Raw genomic sequence first — 23,683 nt, forward strand, 5'->3', positions numbered from 1 at the left:
TGGTTGTGGTCTTGTTTATGTGTCGTTTGATCTTGTGCAAGGAGATTGTAGTTGCATTTCACAGTTATAATAACAATAACAATATATAACAATTATCACAGTTATAATTTTAGGGTTGTTTTAATTAGATTCCTTCTCCCAATAACAAAACAACATACAAACTGTTTATTTGATACCATCAAGCTATAGTCATCTTTCCCTCAAAATGTGTCATAATACTCAAACACATTTTCTCTGAACTTCACCAATAATCAATTTCTAATCCGAGAAAAAAAAATGATTTGAAAATATTCTGCAGGTGACAGTCATGGTGATGGCTTACTATCCAGAGCTCTGAAAATGCCTAATACACTTGTTGTTTGGCAAAGGAGAGCAGGATTATCAGTAGAGAGACCACTGACACTAATCAGAGATGAAATTAAAAAAGCCCTTAAGTGTTTGTGAAGAGGCCACACTTTCCCTTTTCATTTTCACATTTTCTGTTTTTCTTTTTTGAGATCACTGTTTGGTACCAGGTCATGGGTACAAACATGGCTGAGAAACTGTGTGTTCTAGTGCCCGGAAGAACCTTTAGGCCATTCATGGAACTGTATACGTTTCTATTCTTAGATTTCAACACTGGGTATTTATGGAGCACACACAACATTCACAACAACATATACAACACTCAGATTAGTATATGTAGAAGTAGTCTTTTAGCTCTTGTCCAAAGGACTAGTCTTCAAATCTGTACTCATTGAATATAAATATTTCATACATAAAATGTAATTTGTCTGCTTGCAGTTACTAAACATACAACAGCTTCCTTAGACCACCAAATGGGATGGAATGCTTCAAACACAACAATATCTATAAATGGGACTCCATAAACCTGTATTCACTGAATCTAACAGAGTCTGATTCTTGTGAGTGAAACTGTGTTGCAGAAGCACAGTGTGATGATGGAAGGCACTCTTATAGTGGACACATACAGTAAGTCTCTCTCTGGATGATCTTAATAAACTTCACAAGAGTTAATGCACTGCCCCAAGAGTGTGCCCCCATGGCTGTTTCCATACACAGAGCATTAGCTGTGGACAATGTGTTTTTGACAAGTGGTGAAAGTAACATTGAAGAGAAAGTAGACAACCATGCCCAATCCTGATTTCCTATACAGTACTTGCATGTTTGTGAGTTTCTGTTGGATTCGGTCATGTCTAGATAGTATGTGTGTGTGTGCGGTGCGAGTTAACTATTCTCTGACACTTTTGTCCAGCCCTAGGCAAAAAGTTCTGAGCTCCAAACCACCTTTAATTGGACCTCTGTATAGAAACGTTGAACTTGTTTGGAGTAGTAAGTCACAGTTCAGCATGCTCAGTAAGCTTGTATGCCGTGCTGAGGCCAACAAAAGTGATCACACATTACTTCATTGATTCAGATGCAGCTATTGCTCTCACAGTTTTACACTCCTTTATGGCTTTATTGACTGATTCAGTACGTAAGTGCCACTGTCCTGTTCTTGTGATGGCTGCCCAATAAGACGTTTCGTCCCACCATTCCAATAGCATATGTTGTGGACAGACGCCTGGCGCGGCGTCTCCTGGTGCGGTCAGACGAGTCAGATGGAGACAGGACAGAGGATGACGCGCTTCTCGAGGAGAACACTCAGGACCAGGAAGAGGAAGTAGAGCATGAACATGCTTAGGCCCAGGCGCTGGCTCATCTTCCAGCGGCACGCCGTGATGGAGATGATGACGAAGAGCAGCATGAGGAAGAGAAGCACGATGGCGCAGAAGAGGCCATTGCTGCTGACAGGTACCGCCTTGCCACCGTGAGACAGTGAGTACAGCAACCACGGCAAGGGCAACCTGTATAGGCACAACACAACACGCCTCCGTATTATTAGTCGTCTAATATTAATAACCACGGCACGTCACGGGCAACCTGTATAGGCACAACACAACACGCCTCCGTATTATTAGTCGTCTAATATTCATAACCACGGCACGGGCAACCTGTACGGGCACAACACAACACGCCTCCGTATTATTAGTCGTCTAATATCAATAACCACGGCACAGCACGGGCAACCTGTATAGGCACAACACAACACGCCTCCGTATTATTAGTCGTCTAATATTAATAACCACGGCACGGGCAACCTGTATAGGCACAACACAACACGCCTCCGTATTATTAGTCGTCTAATATTCATAACCACGGCACGGCACGGGCAACCTGTATAGGCATGACACAACACACCTCCGTATTATTAGTCGTCTAATATTATGAATAGTCGTCTAATATTCATAACCACGGCACGGACAACCTGTATAGGCACAACACAACACGCCTCCGTATTATTAGTCGTCTAATATTCATAACCACGGCACGGGCAACCTGTATAGGCATGACACAACACGCCTCTGTATTATTAGTCGTCTAATATTAATAAATTGAGCTGACATGAGCCATAAAAATGTCTGGATCTGGTTGCACCTGAGGTGCATTCAAATTTGCAAAGGTAAGCATTCTGAAACGTTTTCAAATAGTTTCCCTAGAGTTTGCCGCAAACATTCTATTCCCTGGAGCAAACATGGACGCTGGACAAAGAGTTACAGTTGAAATTGAAAAACACTGAATGCTTACACAAATCAATTCAAATTCAACTATTTGCCTTGAGCATTTTCCTCTGTTCACAAAATTTGAATTGACCTCTAATGAGAGTGTCTGTGTGTGTGTGTGCGTGTGTGTGTGTGCGCGTGTGTATGTATGTGTGTATGCGTGCATGTGTGTTTTTCTTACCCCACTGTGATATCAAATATGTTGGAGCCCACAGAGCTGGACACAGCCATGTCCCCCAGGCCCTTGCGTGCCACAATCACACTGGTGATGAGGTCAGGGATGGAGGTGCCCGCTGCCAGGATGGTCAGTCCCATAATCTCTTCCGAGATGCCAATGGTCTCACCCACCTACAAGCCGGTGCACACACACAGACACACATAAAGAAATAGATAAGCAAAAACAAGCATGCGTACTAACACACGTGCACAACATGCATTCACTATGTACATTTTATTTGTGGTTTAATGAAGATGTGCAGTTGAACGGTACACTGACCTGATGAGCCCACCACACCATGAGGTAAGAAAATATACCAATCCACATGATAGAACCCAAAAACGTCCCAACAAAGTATTTCCTTGACGCCTATAAGCATACAGCGGCAGAGGGAAAGAAGTTACTGATATAGTTTGTATACTGTAATAGAAACTGACATGTCAGAAGGATAAATGTGCCTACTGCCTAGTGTGTGTGTGTGTGTGTGTGTATGTATGGGTGTGTGTGTGTGTGTGTGTATGCAGTGTGTGTATTTTATTCATGCTTTAGTGTATGGGTGTAGATCAATTGATGGGTCCCTTACCGGTCGGCGTACGTCAGGTATTGTCAGCCACAAGGGAAAGACTATGGGCAGCAGGAAGAGATAGGTGGCCTGCTTACGCTCCGTATCAGGCCAGTCTAGCGAGAGTGGTTCATCTTTCTCTTCTTCATCATCCTCATTCTCCTCATCATCATCATCGTCATCATCATCATCATCATCATCACTGTCATCCTCATCATCATCACTGTCGTCTTCACTGTCTTCTGAACCAGCATCCTCAGCCTCCTAAGCGAGATAACATATTCATTCAGGTACTAGTTAATGAAAAATGTATTTATTATTCCATAGATGTTAGGTTTGATGGAAGTTACTAGGCAGGGCAGCCACTGGCACAGAAACAGTGATAGTGGGGTGGAAAGAGACTGAATTATCGGTAGTCTATTCAAAGGTATTGAGTTAGATTTAGAAGAGGTAAACTTAGTTGAAGATGTAGTTTAAAATGAAGCATGCAGTATTCAAGACAGAATTTGTAAACATTCTAAAAAATGATGTAAGTTTGAACATATAATTATGAATGCGTAGACTGTAGAACTTGGTATTTAACACATATATTTTAAAAAACGAAACCACACAGGAGATGTGGGGCAAGCAGTATCATCCCAACCACAGACAGGGCCCTAGTTTGATTCTGACCCACATTTCCTGATTCCACCCTCTCTTTCTCTCTCTTTTGAATTGACCTCATTTCCTGTCCATCTCTGCTGTCCTATCCGAATAAAGACAAAAAGCCCCACCCAAAAATGGTATAGGTGTGTGTGTGTGTGTGTGCGTGTGTTTTGTGTGTGTGTGTGTTTGTGTGTGTGTGTGTGCGCGTGTGCGCATGTGCATGTGTGAAGGGGGTTTACCTTCTCTTTCTCTGCTCCTGTTCCCTCTTTCGTGCCCTCCTGTTTGGGTGGTTGAGAGGTGGAGGGCTCAGGTGGTGGGGTCACCTGCACGGTGACAGAGCTCTGCTGGGTCTTTTGGCTCCCTGGGCAAACAAAACATTCATTGTGTATCTAATCAGCTCACAGGGACAAATGGGACATCCCTTCAACGCTTTATAAGCTATTTTGACTTGGTATTCTATCTGCGTTTTGTAAAAGATTGACAGAAAACTGTCAGGTCCTTCAGAAATACTAACAATAGAAAGGAAAAAACCCACAGAAAGTGGGTTCTCTACAGACAGTGGTATATGAATGTTATTTTAAAAAGATCTCAAATAATGTACCAACATGCAGAAAAGAGCTTTGATCAGGCTTAAAGAATATCAGATTTTTGAATTTCAGATTCACGATTTTTCAGAAAAACCTCTGACTGCACTTTTCAACACAAACAGGATCATACTCTAACACAGATATAACAGTGCATTGACAATCATCTGAATTCAACTCCAGCAGTCTGACATTGATTTAGGTTTCTACACATTAACTGCTTCTGATTGTGAAGTGATTGATTTACGCACATGTCCAGCTCGTGTTGATAACTGTTGACATAGCTATTCAATCCTGACGCACATTCCTGACACTGATTGCCTCTACTTGCCCTCTAAGCCTGTAGTCTACTGATTAGAGTGGCATTATGGCTGTTTTCTCCTGTGGAACAAAACCGCCACTCTCTCTTTCTCTTCATATAAAATGGAGAGAGAGAGAGAGTGCATCTATGTGTGTTTGTATGTCACAGATAATGTGTATTTCTGTGTGTGTGTGTGTGTTGTGTGTGTGTGTGTGTGTGTTCATGCTAATCACAAAGCTGATGAGCTACTCTTTCAGTCTGCCAGACACTCGGGACGTGCGCAGAGAACCCTTCACCCTGAGGCAATTTCCCGTTTGCCACTCCACAGCCAAATTAGCATGTGTAGTGCCCCTACCCCCCACACCAGAATAGCCCTGTGATTACAGGGTCAAGACACACATGCACCGACAAACACTTAAGAGACACACACACGCCACGCAAACAGCAAAAAGCCACGGATTTCTGCTCATCAATTCCAAGCACACAGCCGTGTCTTAGAATGTAAATATCAGGGAGGAAACCAACGGGTGGCTGAAAGAAGAAAATTCTTATATTAGAAAGATAGATAGATAGATAGATAGATACAGTAGATAGATAGATAGATATTAAAAAAAGATCCTTCACTCCTGAAGATTAGCTGTTACCATCTTGTGTTTACCTGAGAATATGCACATTTACAGATTAACAACCAAAAGGTGGTGATAAAATGGTGGTGGAAATAACTTGGTATTAAGAAATATCAAATATAATGTTGAAATATAACTAGTATTTGCTTATCAAAACTGGCTGACATATAACTTAAATGTAACATCAGTTTCTACTAAACTAGGTATTACAGGACAGTACAGAGAACATTTCAGATAGGATTTTTCTTAACCAGTTTTGGTAATCACTAACCAAAAAAGCAAATCCTGTTGTGTATTGTTAGCAATTATGTTACAGTATAAAATCATCAATACTTGAGACACATGGTATATTAATAATACACATTGTACATGGATAACATACTCTGCTTCATGTTGTTATGATGCCCTGAGATTTTGTATATTGTATATATTTATGCGGCACCACAGCCATTTGTCAATACTTGGTCTCATGTGGCTTGCCTATCCATGCAAATTGCATCAATCACTTCCCCCATAAGAGGGTTCATTTTGTAGTCCCATCATTACGCTCTGCAGCTGTTTCCTGAAGTCCTGAAGTCTCCTTCTGCTCTTCATAATCTGCATAAGAGGAGGGCTACCAACTTTAAAGGCTATCATGGCATGGCAGGAAGTGCCCCCTCGAGTTGAAATCACGTTGTCAGCGTTCACAAATGGTCGGAATTTTTAATGGTTTTACTGTTACTGAGCTTCCCCTTCAGAATGGTCTCACAGACAGTTTTCCAAATAGTGGCATGTGCTGCATTACTGTATTAACACAGGCTGTCAGTGCAGTTATATTCAGACTAATGGTCCAACTGTCTAATGCACAGAATAAAACGGAGTAGGATAAAAGCCACTTTTACCTGTTTTTTCAGGCTTTTAAGCCCTGGTTGTCTAATGGATGATGAACCCCAATAAGTGCCTTCAGAATTGAATAAAATCACTAATACCCTCTGATGAAAAAAAGTCATTACCAGCTTAAAATACCTACATGTACACCGCCCACAGATGTCACAAGTGTTCAAAACTATAAAAAACACACATCTATTATGCACATGTGACCTGGTGTCACTCAACACACACAATCCCCACGATCACATGATCACACACCTTCATACACTCACTCAGCTTCCCCTTACCTTTGACCTTGGTTGACCTTGTTGGCCTAACTTCCCCATTAATCGCCATCACTAAGAGAAATTAGATTGATAGATTGTATTCCCCCATTTCACATAAAAATAATCTATCAAAAAATTGCTCCGACGAATAAAAAAGAGTTCCGCTTGGAAAGCCACAGAGAGACTGGGCAGGTGGAGCATGAAAATGAAGTGTGTAGCATGCATGTATGTATATTCACAGCATGCAGGGCAGCGGAATATGGAAAGCCAACGCTTGCATGCCATGCAATGACCAAGTGCAAACCTGGGTCAGAGCTGACTGCAGCTACAGCAGCAACTGTAGTTTATATAACATGGAATCTAGACAACATGAGTGCTACTACCTGGATGATTATTGACTATTTAAGACATTCATTTAAATGACATTCATCAGCATGCGATGATGACCTGGGAGATTCTGAATGGCTGATGAATGTTGAGTTCCTGAGCGGAGTCTCCCTTACCTCTCCTGTCTTTTCCTTACACTTAGAATACACTTAGAATAAAAAAAAAATCATAATTTAAGGTTATGGGTTCTTATCATTCTGTGTATGTGTATGTATATGTGTATGTGTGTGTGCGTGTGCGTGTGTGTATGCGTGTGTGCATGTGTATGTGTATGATTAAGAGAGTTAGAGGCCTTTAAAAACAGAAATACAGACACAGACAGTGTGTTTATGATAGGGCATTAGATAACGAGATTGTGCTATGGTGGGTGGCTGGCTCTCAGCCAGAGTTTATCAGCTCTATTAAAAGCTGATTAAGCCTCAGACACACTGACCAGTTGAAGGGACCAACCCTCAAGGACACAAAAGGTCAAATAAGACAGAACTGTGTCACAGGGTGTCGTGCCAAAAAAGAAACTGTAACCACATGCAACCATGCATACAGTACACTGAAATACACACAGACACACACATACACAAGAGAAACTCCATAGTGTAACCACATGCAACCATGCATACAGTACACTGAAATACACACAGACACACACATACACAAGAGAAACTCCATAGAGATGGACAGACACACTGACACACTTGGGTCTTTACACGTCATACAAGCCTCTAATCTGGATTGCTCTCAGTAGCTCATAGTGCAAGAGACTGGGGTAGATTCTACATCACCGGTCCTTCTCTGGACAACCGTCATAGACAGCCTTTTCCTGCCTCTATGAGTGTCCACCACTCTGGGGTAACAACACCGTACCAGTCTGCTCTATGCCCCACCAAATGAGATAACATTTCAAGTTCTCAATAAACAAAATACGGAACTGAAAAGAACTACAAAATAGTGCGTCTGAGTCACAACATATAACAGATCGTGGAAATGTATGGATGTGTTTGTTATTATGCAAACATCCCGTGTGTATACCTTCCAGAGGATGTAGGGTGTGTATCATCAACTGGTATATGGTGTTTCGCATAGTGCTGTTATGCAGTGATGCAGTACTTCCCCCACGCTGCAAAGCTGGCTTCACCTGGGTGGAGGGATGAGAAAAGAGAAACAGATGAATAGAGAAAGACAGAGAGGAAGAAATTACATCAAATTCAAGTTTTGGATGCATGCTGTGAAAATGAGGATATATAACAGTCTCTTCTCTACGGAACATTTAAGACCTACTGGAAAGTTACTTATTTAGTTTAAAAGTAAACTAATCACAAACAGCAACTTAGTCTGCAATGTATACAGTATGCCATATAATACTAATATGTAATATATGATTCCATTTAATTTTTCACCGTGTATTTATTCACATATAGCACACAGGCAAATCCTTTACCTTCAGAGTGAGGCTCTCTCTTTGGGGTGGCTCGGGAGTTTTGGCCTCTTCGACTGGAGGCTCACTCTCCTGCTGTTTGATAAAAATACATGAAGACAACTAGTGTAGTAGTCAGGGTCTCTAATGTACTTACACAATGGGATAGCGTTCAAAGTGGTCCTGTGTACTGCTATTGTGTGACAGAATAGCAACAACAAACTCTCATGGTAAAGACAAAAAACATACAAAAACATAAACATGCACAGCACATTTTTTTTTTACATTCATGGTGTTGGCTATAAAAAAAAGTTACAACTCTCCTCAAATGATGTTGAACAATTGGTTTCAAGAGCATTCGCACACAATAAATATTCTACTACACTTCCACTTCACATTAGTAGGACCACATCAGTCTTTACACCTGCGGCCTGTTCCTCTTGCCAACATCAAAGGGCTCCTCCACTCCCCTCCCCCTCCCCCTCCCCCTCCTGCCTGACCAGGTCAAGTGGTGTAATGAATACTCACGCGGAGGAATCATTTTGAATGTTACTAAACGTGTTCACACACAGTGTTTCCCACATAATTGAATTCTATTTGTGGTGGTAGGTTTGCAGAATTAACTTGAATGCAACAGTTTTTTAACAAATTAGCACAGCGTGGTTATGATGCTAACCAGATTTAAGCACAATTTAGTAAAACCTGGAAAAATCATTGTGTGGTGGTCAGTATTGATACTGTGGTGGTCAATGTATATGAAACACTGACACATACTCTGATGTTTCTGATGTCTCCAGATGAAAGGAGAGCAGACCCAGCATTGAGAAAACTCAGAATCTCTGTTCAGCATCACATATCACCTTATAAGGCTTTTCACAACCAATTTAGGTCTGACTCACTCTCTCTCTCTCTCTCTCCCTGCAGAGCCAGCATGGTCAGTGAAGGAAATCCTAAAAGACTTCCAATCTTTTTATGTATTCTCATACATAGCAATGTGTGTGCGTGTGTGTGTGTGTGTGTGTGTATGTGTGTGGCTGGAGAGTGACTATTTGAGTGTGCAATTTGGCTGTGTGTGTGGGGTGTGTGTATGTATGTGTGTGTGTGTGTGTGTGTGTGTGTGTGTGTGTGTGTGTGTGTGTGTGTGTGTGTGTGTGTGTGTGTGTGTGTGTGCATCTGGCTGTGTGTGTGTGGCTGGAGAGTGACTATTTGAGTGTGCAATGTGGCTGTGTGTGTGGGGTGTGTGTATGTATGTGTGTGTGTGTGTGTGTGTGTGTGTGTGTGTGTGTGTGCATCTGGCTGTGTGTGTGTGGCTGGAGAGTGACTATTTGAGTGTGTGTGTGTATGTGTGTGTATGTGTGTGTGTGTGTGTGTGTGTGTGTGTGTGTGTGTGTGTGTGCATCTGGCTGTGTGTGTGTGGCTGGAGAGTGACTATTTGAGTGTGTGTGTGTGTGTGGTGTGTGTGTGTGTGTGTGTGTCGGGTGTGTGTATGTGTGTGTGTGTGTGTGTGTGTGCATCTGGCTGTGTGTGTGTGGCTGGAGAGTGACTATTTGAGTGTGTGTGTGTATGTGTGTGTGTGTGTGTGTGTGTGTGTGTGTGTGTGTGTGTGTGTGTGTGCATCTGGCTGTGTGTGTGTGGCTGGAGAGTGACTATTTGAGTGTGTGTGTGTGTGTGGTGTGTGTGTGTGTGTGTGTGTGTCGGGTGTGTGTGTGTGTGTGTGTGTGTGTGTGTGTGTGTGTGTGGGGTGTGTGTGTGTGTGTGTGTGTGTGTGTGTGTACAGTAAGTGGTAAGGCCAGATGGGGGGACAGGGAGGCTTACCTTCTCTGGCTCCTCCATGCCCATGGCGGTGACGATGCTCTGGTGCTTCCTGAGCTGCTCCATGAACATCAGCTCCAGCTCCGCATTGTGCTTCATGAACGTCACATACCCCACATAGGCTAGCAGCAGCAGGACGCTCTCCCACCAGTAGATCGTACTGTCCAGGAAGAAGACGATGAGCAGCAGCAGGCTGAGGATATAGAAGGACACGTCCCGGAAGAGCGGCCACCAGGTGAGGTGCAGCAGGGTGCGCGAGAACAGCGCGCACATGCCGATCACGAAGAGGATGTTGAAGACGGCCGAGCCCACGATGGTGCCGATGCCCACGTTGCTGTGCGAGATGAAGACGCCGATGAGCGAGGTGAAGAGCTCTGGCGCTGAGCCGCCCGCGGCCATGAAGGTGGCGCCGGCGACGTCGTCCGAGATCGCGAGCCGGTCGGTAATGACGCCCAGTGCTGGCACGAAGAACTCATCGCACACGATGGCCAGCGCCACGAACATGTAGCTCATGCCCAGTACGTGGAGGATCACCCAGCCCCTTCGCCTGTCTTCCACTGTGAACAGGTCCTCGGGGTACTCGCCCTTCACGTGTGGGGCATCCCCTGGCGGAGCCAAAGGTGTGGTGGGGGCAGGGGTGGTGGTTACGGTGGGAGTGGGTGTGGTAGGTGGCATGGGCAGGGGCTCCACGTAGATGCACTGCCTGGTGATGTCCATGGTCCTGTTGGTGGGCAGCGGGGGTGGCGCATCTATCCTCCTGGGATTGGATCGCCGCATCTCCCGGGAGAGGAAACGCTCCTCTCCATCTGCCGTTTCTTTTTCCAGGTGCCACGGGGAGAGCTGGTACACACAACACATCAGAAGACCAGACAGAAGACAAGCGGCCCTCCCCCACTTTAGTCTGTTTCTTGGCTTTGTGTACATTTTCCTGTTCTCTTCAGTTGTCAGATGGTTGATTCAAGGCTGTCAGATACAATATCCTGGAACAATGCAGATGACAAATGACAAGCACACTCGGTCCCTATGGCACGCGACCGGTGGCGCGAGCAAGCTCCGACTTTTGACGCATCCTCTACTCATCCTTCTCCTCGAGACCAACCTGTTGAACACGGAGCAGTGAAAACTTGTATGGAGGAGGACGAATCATTGTTAGGCACAGAGTATCGTCCTCTCATATGCACACGCACACAGCTGCATTGACGCTGAAGATGTCCCTCAATGTCGAAAGAGACTTGACGCAAGCACCTGTTGCTATGACTACTCGTTGCAATTACTTTGCCTCTCGGATGTCTATGTAGTCACGACGACTTCTTCGGTAAATATGACAGTACACTGTCGAACAATATGCTCCTCGAGTCGGAAATGAAATGCAGAGGCTTATCAATTATCCCTCCTGACTCGATTAATGCCAAGGTACAGATTATCAGGTCTGCCTCAGGTCATTGCCACATACCTTCATATGTGAACTATCAAAACAATATTTTAAAAGACGTGATAATTTGAAAATAGTCCGTTCCAGTCACATATTCTGACTGCGCATACCCTCTCAACATGTTTATCTTTTGACCTTTACTGGAATTGAAGAGATAGATATGATACAACCGTTTATTGTTACTTCGCATAGATTCGGGACAACAGCCCGTGCTAGTGCTGAAAACTGATCATTATTACCGCTTGTATGCTCCACGACTTAATTTGCATGGCAAGTAATCTAACTGGTGCTTATAATAACCATTACATTCTTAAGAGGCTTACCTGTATGCGCGCATATATCACACACATTACTCATCCCTAGCGATGCGTTTATCACGAAAGACAAAGGCTAGTCTAGCTTGCAAGAGGTAATTCACCATAAAAAGAAACAATCAGCCTGCTTACAAGTTTAAGAGAAATGGGACATGTGCCGAAATGCTTATTTAAATGTCATGTCAACTCCAATAAACTGGCTGACAAACAAGTGTTCATTGACACTAGACGGAGCACCTGCGCATACTGTAGCTCCAATAAGCACGAGGACTCGCACTCCCTCTCGTGGTTCCCGCCATTCAGATCATGCAGTGTAGCTTACAAAAGCCGAACAAATAAAACATCATGAATGAATCATCAATTATCCATTAAAGAGCCCAGCCATCACTGCCAACCAATCGAAATCTGATCAGTGTTTTAAAAACAAATAGTCTCTGTGTGGAGAGGTTCAGTATTTTATTGTGCATATTTAACACATAGGCTATATGATTTCGTTTAGAAACCCAAGTTTAAACCACAGTTACAGTTTATTTTATGTGTTGTAATGGCAAAATAGTTTGTCGTTATTCTTAGACCGAAACAGCAGATTGATACATCAAGGCATAATCGGTGAGACAGATAAGAGCATATGAAAAAAGCTAAAACAGCTCAAGAAAGCTATTCTTTTAGAAAACATGGACATGACACAACTTAAACAAATTCAGCACATTCGTACCAACAGGACAGCGCACTTATTTTAATCAAACATGTACAAGTCTTAGCGCATCATAAACATGTCTGCTCCTCACAGGAAATACAAATGTTAAGTGTACCTAGTGCAGTTTTTGCAGTGCTGTAAAATGTGGTCGTATCTCCTTTATTCATCACAATAACCTGATCCTGTTTATTCTACCTGATGTAACCCCTCTGTAAAAAATACAAAATGAAAACAACAGAGGATGTTTTGGCCATATTGTAGGCTACAATAATACAGAAATGAGTGATGCATAGACATCCCACAAGCCTTCTCATACACCGAAACAACCATCGCAGAATCATTAGAACAGCATCTATATGTCCTGCCATGTCAGGACTTATTGGTAAGGCTGGCTTTCCATAATAGGATTGATCCTCACACTGGACTTACTCTCCACTATTCAGACAACCATGCTTGAAACCTGTCTGAAATCCTGATCTGGGAAACCAGCATGCATTAGGGTTACATGTGAGGTGTTCAATTCGTCGCTGGGCTGTCGGCAGTGGCGGCAGCCATGTCAGTCTCCTTCTTGCTGCCTTCTTTAGAGCTGCGGTTGAGGGTGCCGTTGATGGTGCTGTCGGAGGCCGGGAGCTGGAAGTGTTTGCGGGAGCCCAGCAGGGAGGAGTTGTTGACCAGGGTGAGCAGCAGCTGCCAGCGGAAGCGGGCCCTGCGGGCATTGGAGGCTTTGCTCTGCCGCTTCTCCTGTTGTACCAGGGGGATGCCCGACTGCATGGAGCACGCTGATGAGAAAGTTGGAGAGACCAGGCACTAGAGTGAGCCTCAATGCTAGTAAACGGCACAGTGCACACATTTGTGCACACAGTGCACACACATGTGGTTTGATAAAAAAGTAATAAGTAAATAAAGTAATGGCGGCTTAATTTGCTGACTTTATCTTTATAATATTTGGAATACTTAATTTACCCCAACCCACTTTGTGTTTGTCTGTCAGTGGCATGTGTGTGTGTGTGTGTGTGTGTGTGTGAATGATGTGTGTATGAGTGTTGTGTGTGTATGTGTGTGCGCGTGTGTGTGTTTGTGTGTGTGTGTGTGTGAATGTGAATGTGTGTGAGCGCACAAATGTCCATGTTTGTGTGTATGTGTGTGCGAGCATGCCCCTACAGTACCTTCTTCTGCATCTCGGATCCTTTGTCCGGCACTGCCCTCCTGACCAGCAGAGTGCAGCAGCAGCCCACAGAAGGCTTTCATCACTGGATGGGACTGGCCCACCTCCACCTTCAGGTAGTGGGTATAACACCGGTAACCTGAGCACAGAGGGAGCGCAGGGAGTGAGTAGAGTACATGATGCCACCACCATCAATACTCTTGAGGTACAGTAGCTGTTAATCTTATATTTGTGGCTTGGGAGTTGCTTATATTTGTGGCTTGTGAGTAAAGCTTAATTCTGAAAACACTAAGCAGTATTTCATTCACGTCACACAGACCTGGATCAAATTGCTCAGATCCACGGTTAAGTAGACTAATGTCCAGACGGCCCATGTGGATGATGTTATAGAGTGCAGTGACAACCATCCTCAGGATTCCAACCACCACTCCCACCACAATGTTGAGCAGGAAAAGGAGGTATGAGAGCAGAAACAGGCCCCCCCTGGTATTGAACACTGGGTTAGAGGGATGTCTGTACTGTTTCTTCTATCATGTCATAAGATACATTCGAATATTTTAAATAGTAGAACAGTCAGTTTCAGAAAATGTAATGTTTCAGATGGTTTCAGCCAATGTTCCAGCAGAAAAGAAAAAAAAAGAAAAGAATTAAAGAAATGAGATAGAAGTGATTCAGTAACAACAATTGCTGAGGCTCTTGGTACATGAGACTTGTAATGAATATAGTAAAGTATATTACATTGTGTGTCTGACTGAAATATAAAACAGTGCAGCAATGATAAGTGAAAGGTCCTCTGTTCTGACTAATACATTAACGTGGCAGCAGTACATGAATGTTCTGTGGTGAGTCACTATACCTGTTTTCCAGATTCCTGGTTCCTGCATCCTTTTTGACAAAGGCGAGCTGGGCAGTGACATGCTGGACAGCCACGATTAGGAACAGCATCAACCACAGTGGCCTGTCAGGTGAACATAACAGGCCTCTTCTTAAAATAAGGATGCCACCAGCTCAAGGCCTCAATTGCCGTTTGTAATGGCCAACAGTATTTATTACACTTGTAGCTCTACATTGCTTCTGTCTAAGGTCACTTTAAAATTGAAATTAAATGAACGTATAATTAACAATGATGTACAATATGAGCCTATTGTGCATACAGTCACTCAGTCACATGCATGTGTGTGGTTGTGTGTGTGTGTGTGTGTGTGTGTGTGTGTGTGTGTGTGTGTCTGCTCTTTTGCACAGCGATTCACATTGATCATGATGCGTTATTGTGTTTGTGTTGAACTCACCAAAGCATGCCAAGAATCTGGAAGAACATGAGATTCTGCCCATACAGGATAGGGATAATGACCAGGAAGACCAAAACCAGGAACCCAAGGAAGAACATCAGCGTCTGGATGGCCATGGCTGTCAATCCAAACAGGACATAAATAGTAAACTCATAGGGGAGAGAAAAGTTATTGGACTTGTTTAACGTTTAGTTAACAGAAGTGATCAAAACGATAGAAGTAACCAAATAGAGAGGATGCTAGCCATCGTTTTGCCAAAATGGGGATAGTTAGGCAGATAGACACTGAAAGTACATCAAGAAGTGATTAGGAATTGGAGACTAGAGTTATTGGCCCAAACTAATATCCTGCTAACAAGTCTATTCTAGACTGATAAACCATACTTTACCTAGACACATGACCGCAGCCTGAGAGCCGGTGAAGCCCATCCAGCTAACAATGCCAAAGTGAGTGACGCGACTCTTCCTCCTGAGGTTGTACTCATTGTAGATGTGCCCCTTGTACAGCTCTTTCAGGTTGGCCCTACAAGAAGAGCATTCAACTTTCATTTGTAGTCTGGCTACTGGCTAGTATTAGAAGCTGCTAGCATGGGGGGGAGTGGGAGTTCAGTTCACTTCTTACAAGTACACAAGTCAAGTAACTAAAATGTACAAATTCACTTTAGACAACTTCACTGTAGACTGGTTTGTAGGATAGAGGTGGGTTACCTATGTAAGACCATGGACCGCATAAGCATCAGAAGAGACACCAGACCAGATAACGTTGCTGCACAGATGTAGCAAACTGCAACACAAAAGACCACAAAACAATGTATCAAAATGCAATATCCAGTCATAGCAGTAATATGTGTATTTATAATCTTGTAATCTATAGTGTTGTCACTATAATATGCCTTCTCTACAGTATGTCTGTTCATGTTCTTGAACGAGAGTGAGAGTATTTTATTTTACTGTATGTGTTAGATTACAAATGGAGTTACATACTTTCTAGACACCAGGTGTAGTGGATGACAATTTTGACCACTTCCTGACGGTCTTCATGCAGAATGATGTTGAATCCCAGCAGAAGGAAAGCAATGTCCTCATTAATGCCTGCTCGCACAATGTGTAGGATTGGAATCACAGAGCAAATGAGCAGCAGCATTACCTATAGACACACCAAAGCAGACATTACATAGATGATTATATTCTGTACGTATTTATGTATTTTATGGATGGATGGATGGATGCATAGTTGGTCTTGTTGATATGAGATGATAAATGGAGATCATACAAGTTATGAATACATGGGTGGTGGTAGTGTAGTGGTTAAGGAGCTGGGTTAGCGTGCAGTAGCCTGAAAGTTGTTGGTTCAAATCCCGGCTTCCACGGTTGTGCCCTTGAGCAAAGCACTTAACCCCAAGTTGCTCCGGGGACAATGTAATCCCTTGTAATATAGCTGACATATGTAAGTCACTTTGGTCAAAAAGTGTCTGCTAAATGTAATGCATTGAATACATGGGTAAGATGTAATCATCAACAATGCCCTTTAGAAAGACGGAGTAAATAGACACTCAAAAAGCAGCCTAAATATTTCGACGCAGGGAACGTTATCTGTGACCCTCATGCTGATGCATGTGAGACGTGGCAGTTTATAGGCATACTGTTCTGTATTAACTTGGCGAGGAGCATAAAGCTTGAAATGTTACATCGGTGAGGTTCGGATAATGTTTTGTCATGTTCCAACTTACCTGTAGCGTGGCACCTCTTATCTAAGTTTGGCAGTGTATTATGTTCAGCACGAGAGTATTTCCTATCGCAACTGAAAGGTGTTGAAAGCATTACCTGGTACACTGCCATGAAGGACACAGCTCCAGAGACAGCCAGTTTCAGTGGTAATCGGAAAGCTGTAAACACAAAGCCCAGGTATAGAGCCAGATTACTCAATTCAACACATAAGCAATCCAAACACCTCATGCTGCTACAGGCTGAGGGCAGTCTTTCCTTTTGTTTTTCTAAATAAAGGCTTCTGAGATCTGAGGTTTGCTGCTGTCTTGGCAAAGTGTGAAGCTCGGGTGTCTAAGGTTCAAGTCCAAAGCTGATACAAGTCATACATTTGGGATTGCAGCTCTTTTCCACATCAATTGACAAATAAGGTGCAGTAATTTTATCTGAACTTAAAATAATAGGTTGCTATACTGGCATTATTCCATTTACCTTTCTCAGGTGTGTATATGTATGACTTAATTGTATCAGAGATCCTGTCTGCCAGAGGGGCTTTGTCTTTGCCTGCAGGGCTATAACAAAACACAACAGTGTGATTCAAATGCAGTATACTTAATAATTATTAAATTTAATAGTTTGTAATAATGTTTATATTTTAGTTTATCTAACCTAGCTTTTGTTTTATGAAATGGATATGTTCTTCACCTTGTTTTGGCAGGACGTTTCTTAAGGAGGGACTTGACATATTCTTTGTAATAGTCATGGTTTAAATCCTAAAAAGGTATAAAGCAGTAAGGTATATGTTGTTAGTAAATAATTAAAAAAATAATTGACAAAAACACAAAACAGGGAAGGAGTGACAGAGGAAGAGAGAGAAAGAAAGAGAGAGAGAGGGAGAGAGAGCAGAATGGTCAGTGAAAGAATGACGGGATCACTAAGGTCCTCCCACAGGTTGTGTAACAGTATAATTCATCCCTCCTTCATGAAACATAATCACCACATTGTTGTTGCATTTTTTTTCTAACAGATGGGAAAAGCAGCAGTTTCCCTTAGTCCGAGCACTGACGTCTCTTAAACCAATTATGTAAAGCTGCTTATTATAAGCAGTGTAGAGGTATGTTTGCTAAAGGGAGTTCATATTCTACCAGTAGCTGTGCTGATCTAGCACAAGATCTGCACAAACTCAACACACAAACAAATCAAAAGTAGATGTAGATTTGCTGTTCAATTGTTAAGAATGGTCAAATCAAATCAAATGACAAGAGCAATACTAGAAAAATAATGGCAATATGTGTATGAAAAATATACAAGAATGTACACACTCTTGCATCAGATACACACAATCACACACCTCGCTGGATTTGGGGTCACTTTTTGATCCCTTTAGGAGAAGCAGAGGATACTGAAGACCAAGGAAGGCAAAACAGACCATCTGAGGAAGGCTGTTCAGCAGAGCATAGTACTTATACATCTGTAGGGCAACGAAGGAAGAGAAAGAGAATTCAAATGTTTAAGAAAAAGTGAGAACATTTGAATGCTTCAGTGAAAAAATATATAATGTCCGCAAGTCTAAGCTCCCATATTTAATGTACAAAAGCAACGTTTCAACCCTGCTGGGTCTTCAGCAAGGTTGAAACGTTGCTTTTGTACATTAAATATGGGAGCTTAAATAGTGTTGCGGACATTATATATTTCTTCACTGGAGTAAGTTGTTTTGTCCTGCACCTGCCAGAAGGTGGGATGTGTACACAATGACCCTTATCATGGGCATGTCTAAATAGATTTGCTATCAGCTAAAGTGTGTTTAACTGTTCAGAGCTAAAGAAAAAAACACAAGAAGCATTATTTCGGTTTGGTTTTGAAGATCCCAAGCACACCATAATGAATACACCAGTTCAATACAGATCACATATCATCTGTTTAGCAGATGATAACAAAATGCTGCTAAATTAATACATGTAAATGTAAAATGAGATACTTAGTAAATCAGGGCTTTGAAGCAGCATTGTGTTACCCTGGCTGCAAATTAAATTTGCTGCCGCTAGGGTGCGTCTAGATTTCTAGGCTAGCATTATGTCTTACTCTAAACCATGCAAGCTGCCTACATGAAAAGTATGTACAAGTCTTGCAAACACCCCCATTGGTACTGATTGCAATACTGTGCTAATAGAAGGTTTTGCTATGACTCGCATGGGTTCGACACAAACCACAAAACTACATAGGCTGGTAAAATCAGGTGTGTTTTTCTGTCCTTCACACAACCATACAATCTAAACTAATCTAAAGATGATACCAAAGACCTTGAGTCCTCAAATACACCTCAAAACTGTGTTGCATTGTTGCATAATTTTACTTTAATATATGACATCCTTGAAGGAGACCTTAATGGACGAATGATTTATAGGCCTACTTTGAATCATAAAGATACAGTACATGTGCCCTTTCTGTGACTTACAGCTGGCTAGTCACCAAATAAGCATATGAGATGTGTTGAGATGTGTCTTGTGTCTCACCTCTGGGGTCTTGGGGCAGTCAGACTTCTGCCAGCAGAGAATGGCCAAGTGTGTCCAGGAGAGCACGCTGCCCAGCACATAGCCCAGCTTACTGCGCAGGGTCCCACACACCAGCAGTGGGTAGTAGAGAAGTGGAAAGTAGAAAATCGACAGAATCTTCCACAATTCTGGAGCACAAATGGGAGAGACAGGAAGAGTGAGAAGCCACAGGCAAATAAATCAACACACAGATGACTGGATACACTACATTTTGGTTTATTCTTTAGTTCCATTTAAATTCTTGTATAGATCAGCATTGATGGAATGAAATGTGTTTTCTCTGACCTTTGAGGGCAGGTGTTCCATCTTTTGTGAGAGGCAGAGGGACGGGATGAATGACCAACACGCACAGCTTGCAGAAGAGGAGTGTGAAGACTGCAATGGCCAGGCCCCTGTTTTGTGTGTGGTCCAGGAAGTTTACTGGACTGCAGGGAATTGAAGAACAGTGTGGGATAAGTATGTACCACAGGCACAGCCAATTATGTTTGTTTATTGTCCCATATCAGGAACATGGCTATACAGTCTGCATGTTCTTACGGCATACTTCTTATACAGTACAATGCAAGAATTGCACACATGCACTGCATTCGGCAATGAAGTTTAATCCGATCTAATCTAATTTAAATTTAATCTGATTATGGCACCATATAAAATCACCAAGGACATATAAAGTATTTAAAGAGTAGCTCACACAAATTACTTTATTGCCTATATATAGCTTCTGACTCCGGATGTGTTGACACTGAGCCTTGGTAACATCCCAGGGAAAGCACCATTCTTGAGTCATGAGCATATCTGGCAGTCACTTACTTGAAGATGCTGGGAGATCCCCTCTGGAAGCTCTGGCACATTCTCTTACTGCGGGTGGCCACAGCTAAGACCAGCATCACAACCAGCTATAACACACGTGCACACGTGAGCAGGCTCATTTGTACATAGACATGCACACAAAATGCACACACATTCCAGGGTTTCTGTTAGCCAGTAATTATAGTTGTATGCTTGGTCAAACTGATTAGAATTGACTAATTGAAAATGTGTCTGTAGTAGTGTAACAGTATTCATACAAAACATAGAAATAACCCATAATCAAGACTTAGGTTTTAACCAAGGCTTTATTGATTGATTGATTAATCACAAAAGCCGACTGCTTCTTAGACCTATTACACAGCATGGGAAAAAGATGGATTTCATTTACGTCAAGCTCTGTTAAGCTTCAGTCTGAGCTTTACCCTCCAAAGCCACAAACAGAATAAATTAATGAAAATAAAATCTAAACTGAATGCCCACCCCAGCTGCCTGTCAACTATTAAACTGTTTTGAGGACGTTGTCTTTTTGATGAGGTATTTTGTCAGCCGAGGCATGCTATAGACTACATTATTTACCAGCCTATATGAAGTTATTGAATTCACTCATTAGCACATGTACCGGTAAGTATTGAATTATTCCGCTAAAATTTCTTCCTGGACAGGGGGCTGGCAGGGAAAAAACCTAGCAGAAACCCTGGCAAATTTACAGTGGGAAAGGAGACAAACATGTTTACATGTTAGACACATTATGCACACAGAGTTACACAAAACAAAGTGTGAATTGAAGGACCTTCAGCCGGTTGGAGATCTTTGTGAATAATCTGTAGACTGCTAATAGAAACACAATCTCTCAGGACCTTAATCTCAGTCTCATGAGTGAATATATGATTGATGCATTCCCAGAGCCAGGGGAGGTTACCCTATGACCTTGAAAGTGTAACATTAGTCCTCAAATGTCAGTTTAAGTTTAGAATGTGGTAATCACTCTACAATTCAAAGAGCACAGGGTTCTCACAACAAGCTATACCTACAAGCAATACTGCAAAGCAACATTGTGTTTCTCAGAAAATTATTCAATTAGCATACACTAGTTTCTGTAGAGGGTTGGATTATAATGGGTCAAATTGCCTGTATTTGTTATGTTAAGTGGATGCATGTATCTATAAATAACCTTTCCATGTTGTTACACAATGTTATTTGAGTTCACTGCTTCACGTGTTTTCTGGACTGCATACACTAATACTGCCTAATCAGCCAAGGAATTTGAGGTGTAGTGTGTTAACTTTTTATGCAAATAGAACATTCATGTGAAACAAGCTTATGCTATTTTATTACATCACTGATGGCTGCAACTTAATACATTTCTTGCTTTCAGATTGAGAATGTTCATGATGTCTTTGTTAAGGAAGTCAAATTTATAAGGGACAAGCTTTAAGTAAATGAAGGCCACTGTTGTATCATGATGGTAAATCTAACAAGAGGTTCATCTGGCAAGTTGCTGTTTTACTTTGTGTATAAAGCACTAAAGTGGCCCATAGCTATACTCACTGATATGGCTGCGATGCATATGTGGAAGAGCTGATCGTCGGCTGTTGGGTCACATGGTGGAACCACTCTGGAGGTGACACAAGATTTGGATGAGTTTCAGCTGCATTTGTGCAAGGTTCTTTGCAAGGCTCTTACACAAAGAGGCTTTTCAAGAACAGAGAGTCTAAAGTGTAGAGAGCTCGAATTTGTTCAGAATTGAATGGACACTCATCAATCGATCAATTTGATAGGCATAATAAGTCATCTAAAGGTTTATGTTATGTCTGGTGGGCACAAATTCATCAAAAACTATTTTGTTACAAACTACAAATACTGGCTCATAAACTTTAACACAATAAAATACAAAAAAACCCACACAATAATCATGCAAATAAATGTAAATCTAGTAAAATAAAAGTAAAAATGTCACCTCATATCAATGTAAACGATGATTGAACTGACAACAAGCAGGCTTCGCAACAGTGAAATAAACTGTAACAAGGAAAACTATCCTCCATCATTTTCCGTAACCAATGAAAGAAGTACAGCAAATTGGTCGGCCTTTTTTTAAACTGAACTGCATTTCCCTTTTTGTGCTATAAATGCATGCATTTTGCCTACATACATGACTGGCAACATGGGGGACAAACAGAGTAACATCATGTAAGGTGTCCCGATAAACGGAATTTATTAACTTGGTGGAGAAAACTCCACTCTTACATAAATCGTCATGTCAAATCCATTACGTGGTTTTTAATACTGTCCTGTAGTGAGAATAAGCATCAGCTTAGTGGGGTCCATGTCCTAATGTTGTCCCTGTGGTGATCCCTACTATGACGATCTATGGTCTTTTGGCCCCCCACCATTGACTTCAAGGCAGCGCTGCCAGAAGGCGCTAAGTTTATTCAAGGGTTAAGAATAGGTGCCTTGAAGTCGACGGTGGCAGCGCTGCCTTGAAATCGACGGTGGGTGCCCAAAAGACCATCGAGCGACTATGATAAGCATGGCCTATTGTCATGGTTATAGGTAGTATATTGAACTGAGTAATGAAATTTGCCTTATTGGAGAAAAATATGACAGATTTATGTATTTCTAATACTCTAAATACAATCTCTAAAAGTATTTTGTTGCAAACTACATTAGATTTTTTTCCAATCCTGCAAAATTCAAATGACAAAATACGCTAAATAGTTATTAATTAAAATAATTACTAAATAATTATGTTTAGTTTTATGTTCACATTACATCTAACAAATATATATTTATCTAACAAATATTATTTTTATTTTAACAACATCAAACACTTACTTTGGATATTAAACAAATTAACATTACATGAATAATTTCCACACCTCTTTTATGTGAAGATGTCCTGCATATGCTAATGTAAGTTACAAAAGAAACAGGGTGCTCTACAAATGACTATAGTTTCATCTAGAGAGTTAACCTGACTCCAACACCAATGATACATTCAGATGTAGGTAAAGTGTATATGTACTTACTCCACGGGTGTCTTGGTGGGTTCTAAATTGTCCGAGTACCAGTCCGAGTAGTCATAGTAGTTATAGGGTTCCGGCTCGCTGCCATTCATCCTGACTCTTCTTCGTCAGTGAGTCTGCAGGCCTTGAGCAGTCAGAGGAGAGGAGAGGATGGAGATGCCTCTGTCCGTGGCAGTGCACTGCCTAGCCTGACCGTGTGTGAGAGAGAATAGTTGAGCATATAGGTGGTCCACCCTTCTGCGTTTGAGAGTATGTGTTTGTGTGTGCCAAATCAGAGAGAGAGAGAGAGGGATAGGAAAGTAAAATGTTTTCAAATGTGAATGTGTGTGCAGTGCATGTGCATAGAAGCTTTTGTGTGGGTGGGTGTTAGTTGCTGACAAAAGTCTCAGTTTGCTCAAGACTCAGTGAGAT

General features: G+C 42.1%; 2 protein-coding genes across 2 annotated transcripts; both read right to left on the reverse strand.

The window, feature by feature from the left end:
• Positions 1-1,597: 1,597 nt before the first annotated feature.
• On the reverse strand, positions 1,598-11,431 carry LOC143126070 (sodium/potassium/calcium exchanger 1-like). Its single transcript, XM_076287989.1, has 8 exons — positions 11,384-11,431; positions 10,288-11,124; positions 8,088-8,193; positions 4,267-4,388; positions 3,404-3,637; positions 3,100-3,189; positions 2,785-2,951; positions 1,598-1,847 (listed from the first exon to the last, which is right to left on the reverse strand). The coding sequence occupies exons 1-8, from the start codon at positions 11,429-11,431 to the stop codon at positions 1,598-1,600; spliced, it is 1,854 nt and encodes a 617-aa protein (XP_076144104.1).
• Positions 11,432-13,243: 1,812 nt separating this feature from the next.
• LOC143126071 (receptor for retinol uptake stra6-like) lies at positions 13,244-23,364 on the reverse strand. Its single transcript, XM_076287990.1, has 17 exons — positions 23,276-23,364; positions 21,795-21,861; positions 20,247-20,332; positions 19,722-19,861; positions 19,398-19,564; positions 18,236-18,355; positions 17,590-17,657; positions 17,377-17,456; positions 17,005-17,066; positions 16,165-16,327; positions 15,889-15,964; positions 15,570-15,703; positions 15,182-15,299; positions 14,749-14,850; positions 14,212-14,375; positions 13,889-14,031; positions 13,244-13,492 (listed from the first exon to the last, which is right to left on the reverse strand). Exons 1-17 carry the CDS (start codon positions 23,362-23,364, stop codon positions 13,244-13,246), a joined length of 2,028 nt encoding a protein of 675 aa, XP_076144105.1.
• Between the last annotated feature and the right edge of the window lie 319 nt (positions 23,365-23,683).

This window comes from Alosa pseudoharengus, unplaced genomic scaffold (assembly GCF_046254945.1).
Source record: "Alosa pseudoharengus isolate Yale_2024_CS ecotype anadromous, Long Island Sound unplaced genomic scaffold, YU_APseudo_1.1 YU_APseudo_1.1_scf_16, whole genome shotgun sequence".
Classification (NCBI taxonomy): Eukaryota; Metazoa; Chordata; class Actinopteri; order Clupeiformes; family Clupeidae; genus Alosa; species Alosa pseudoharengus.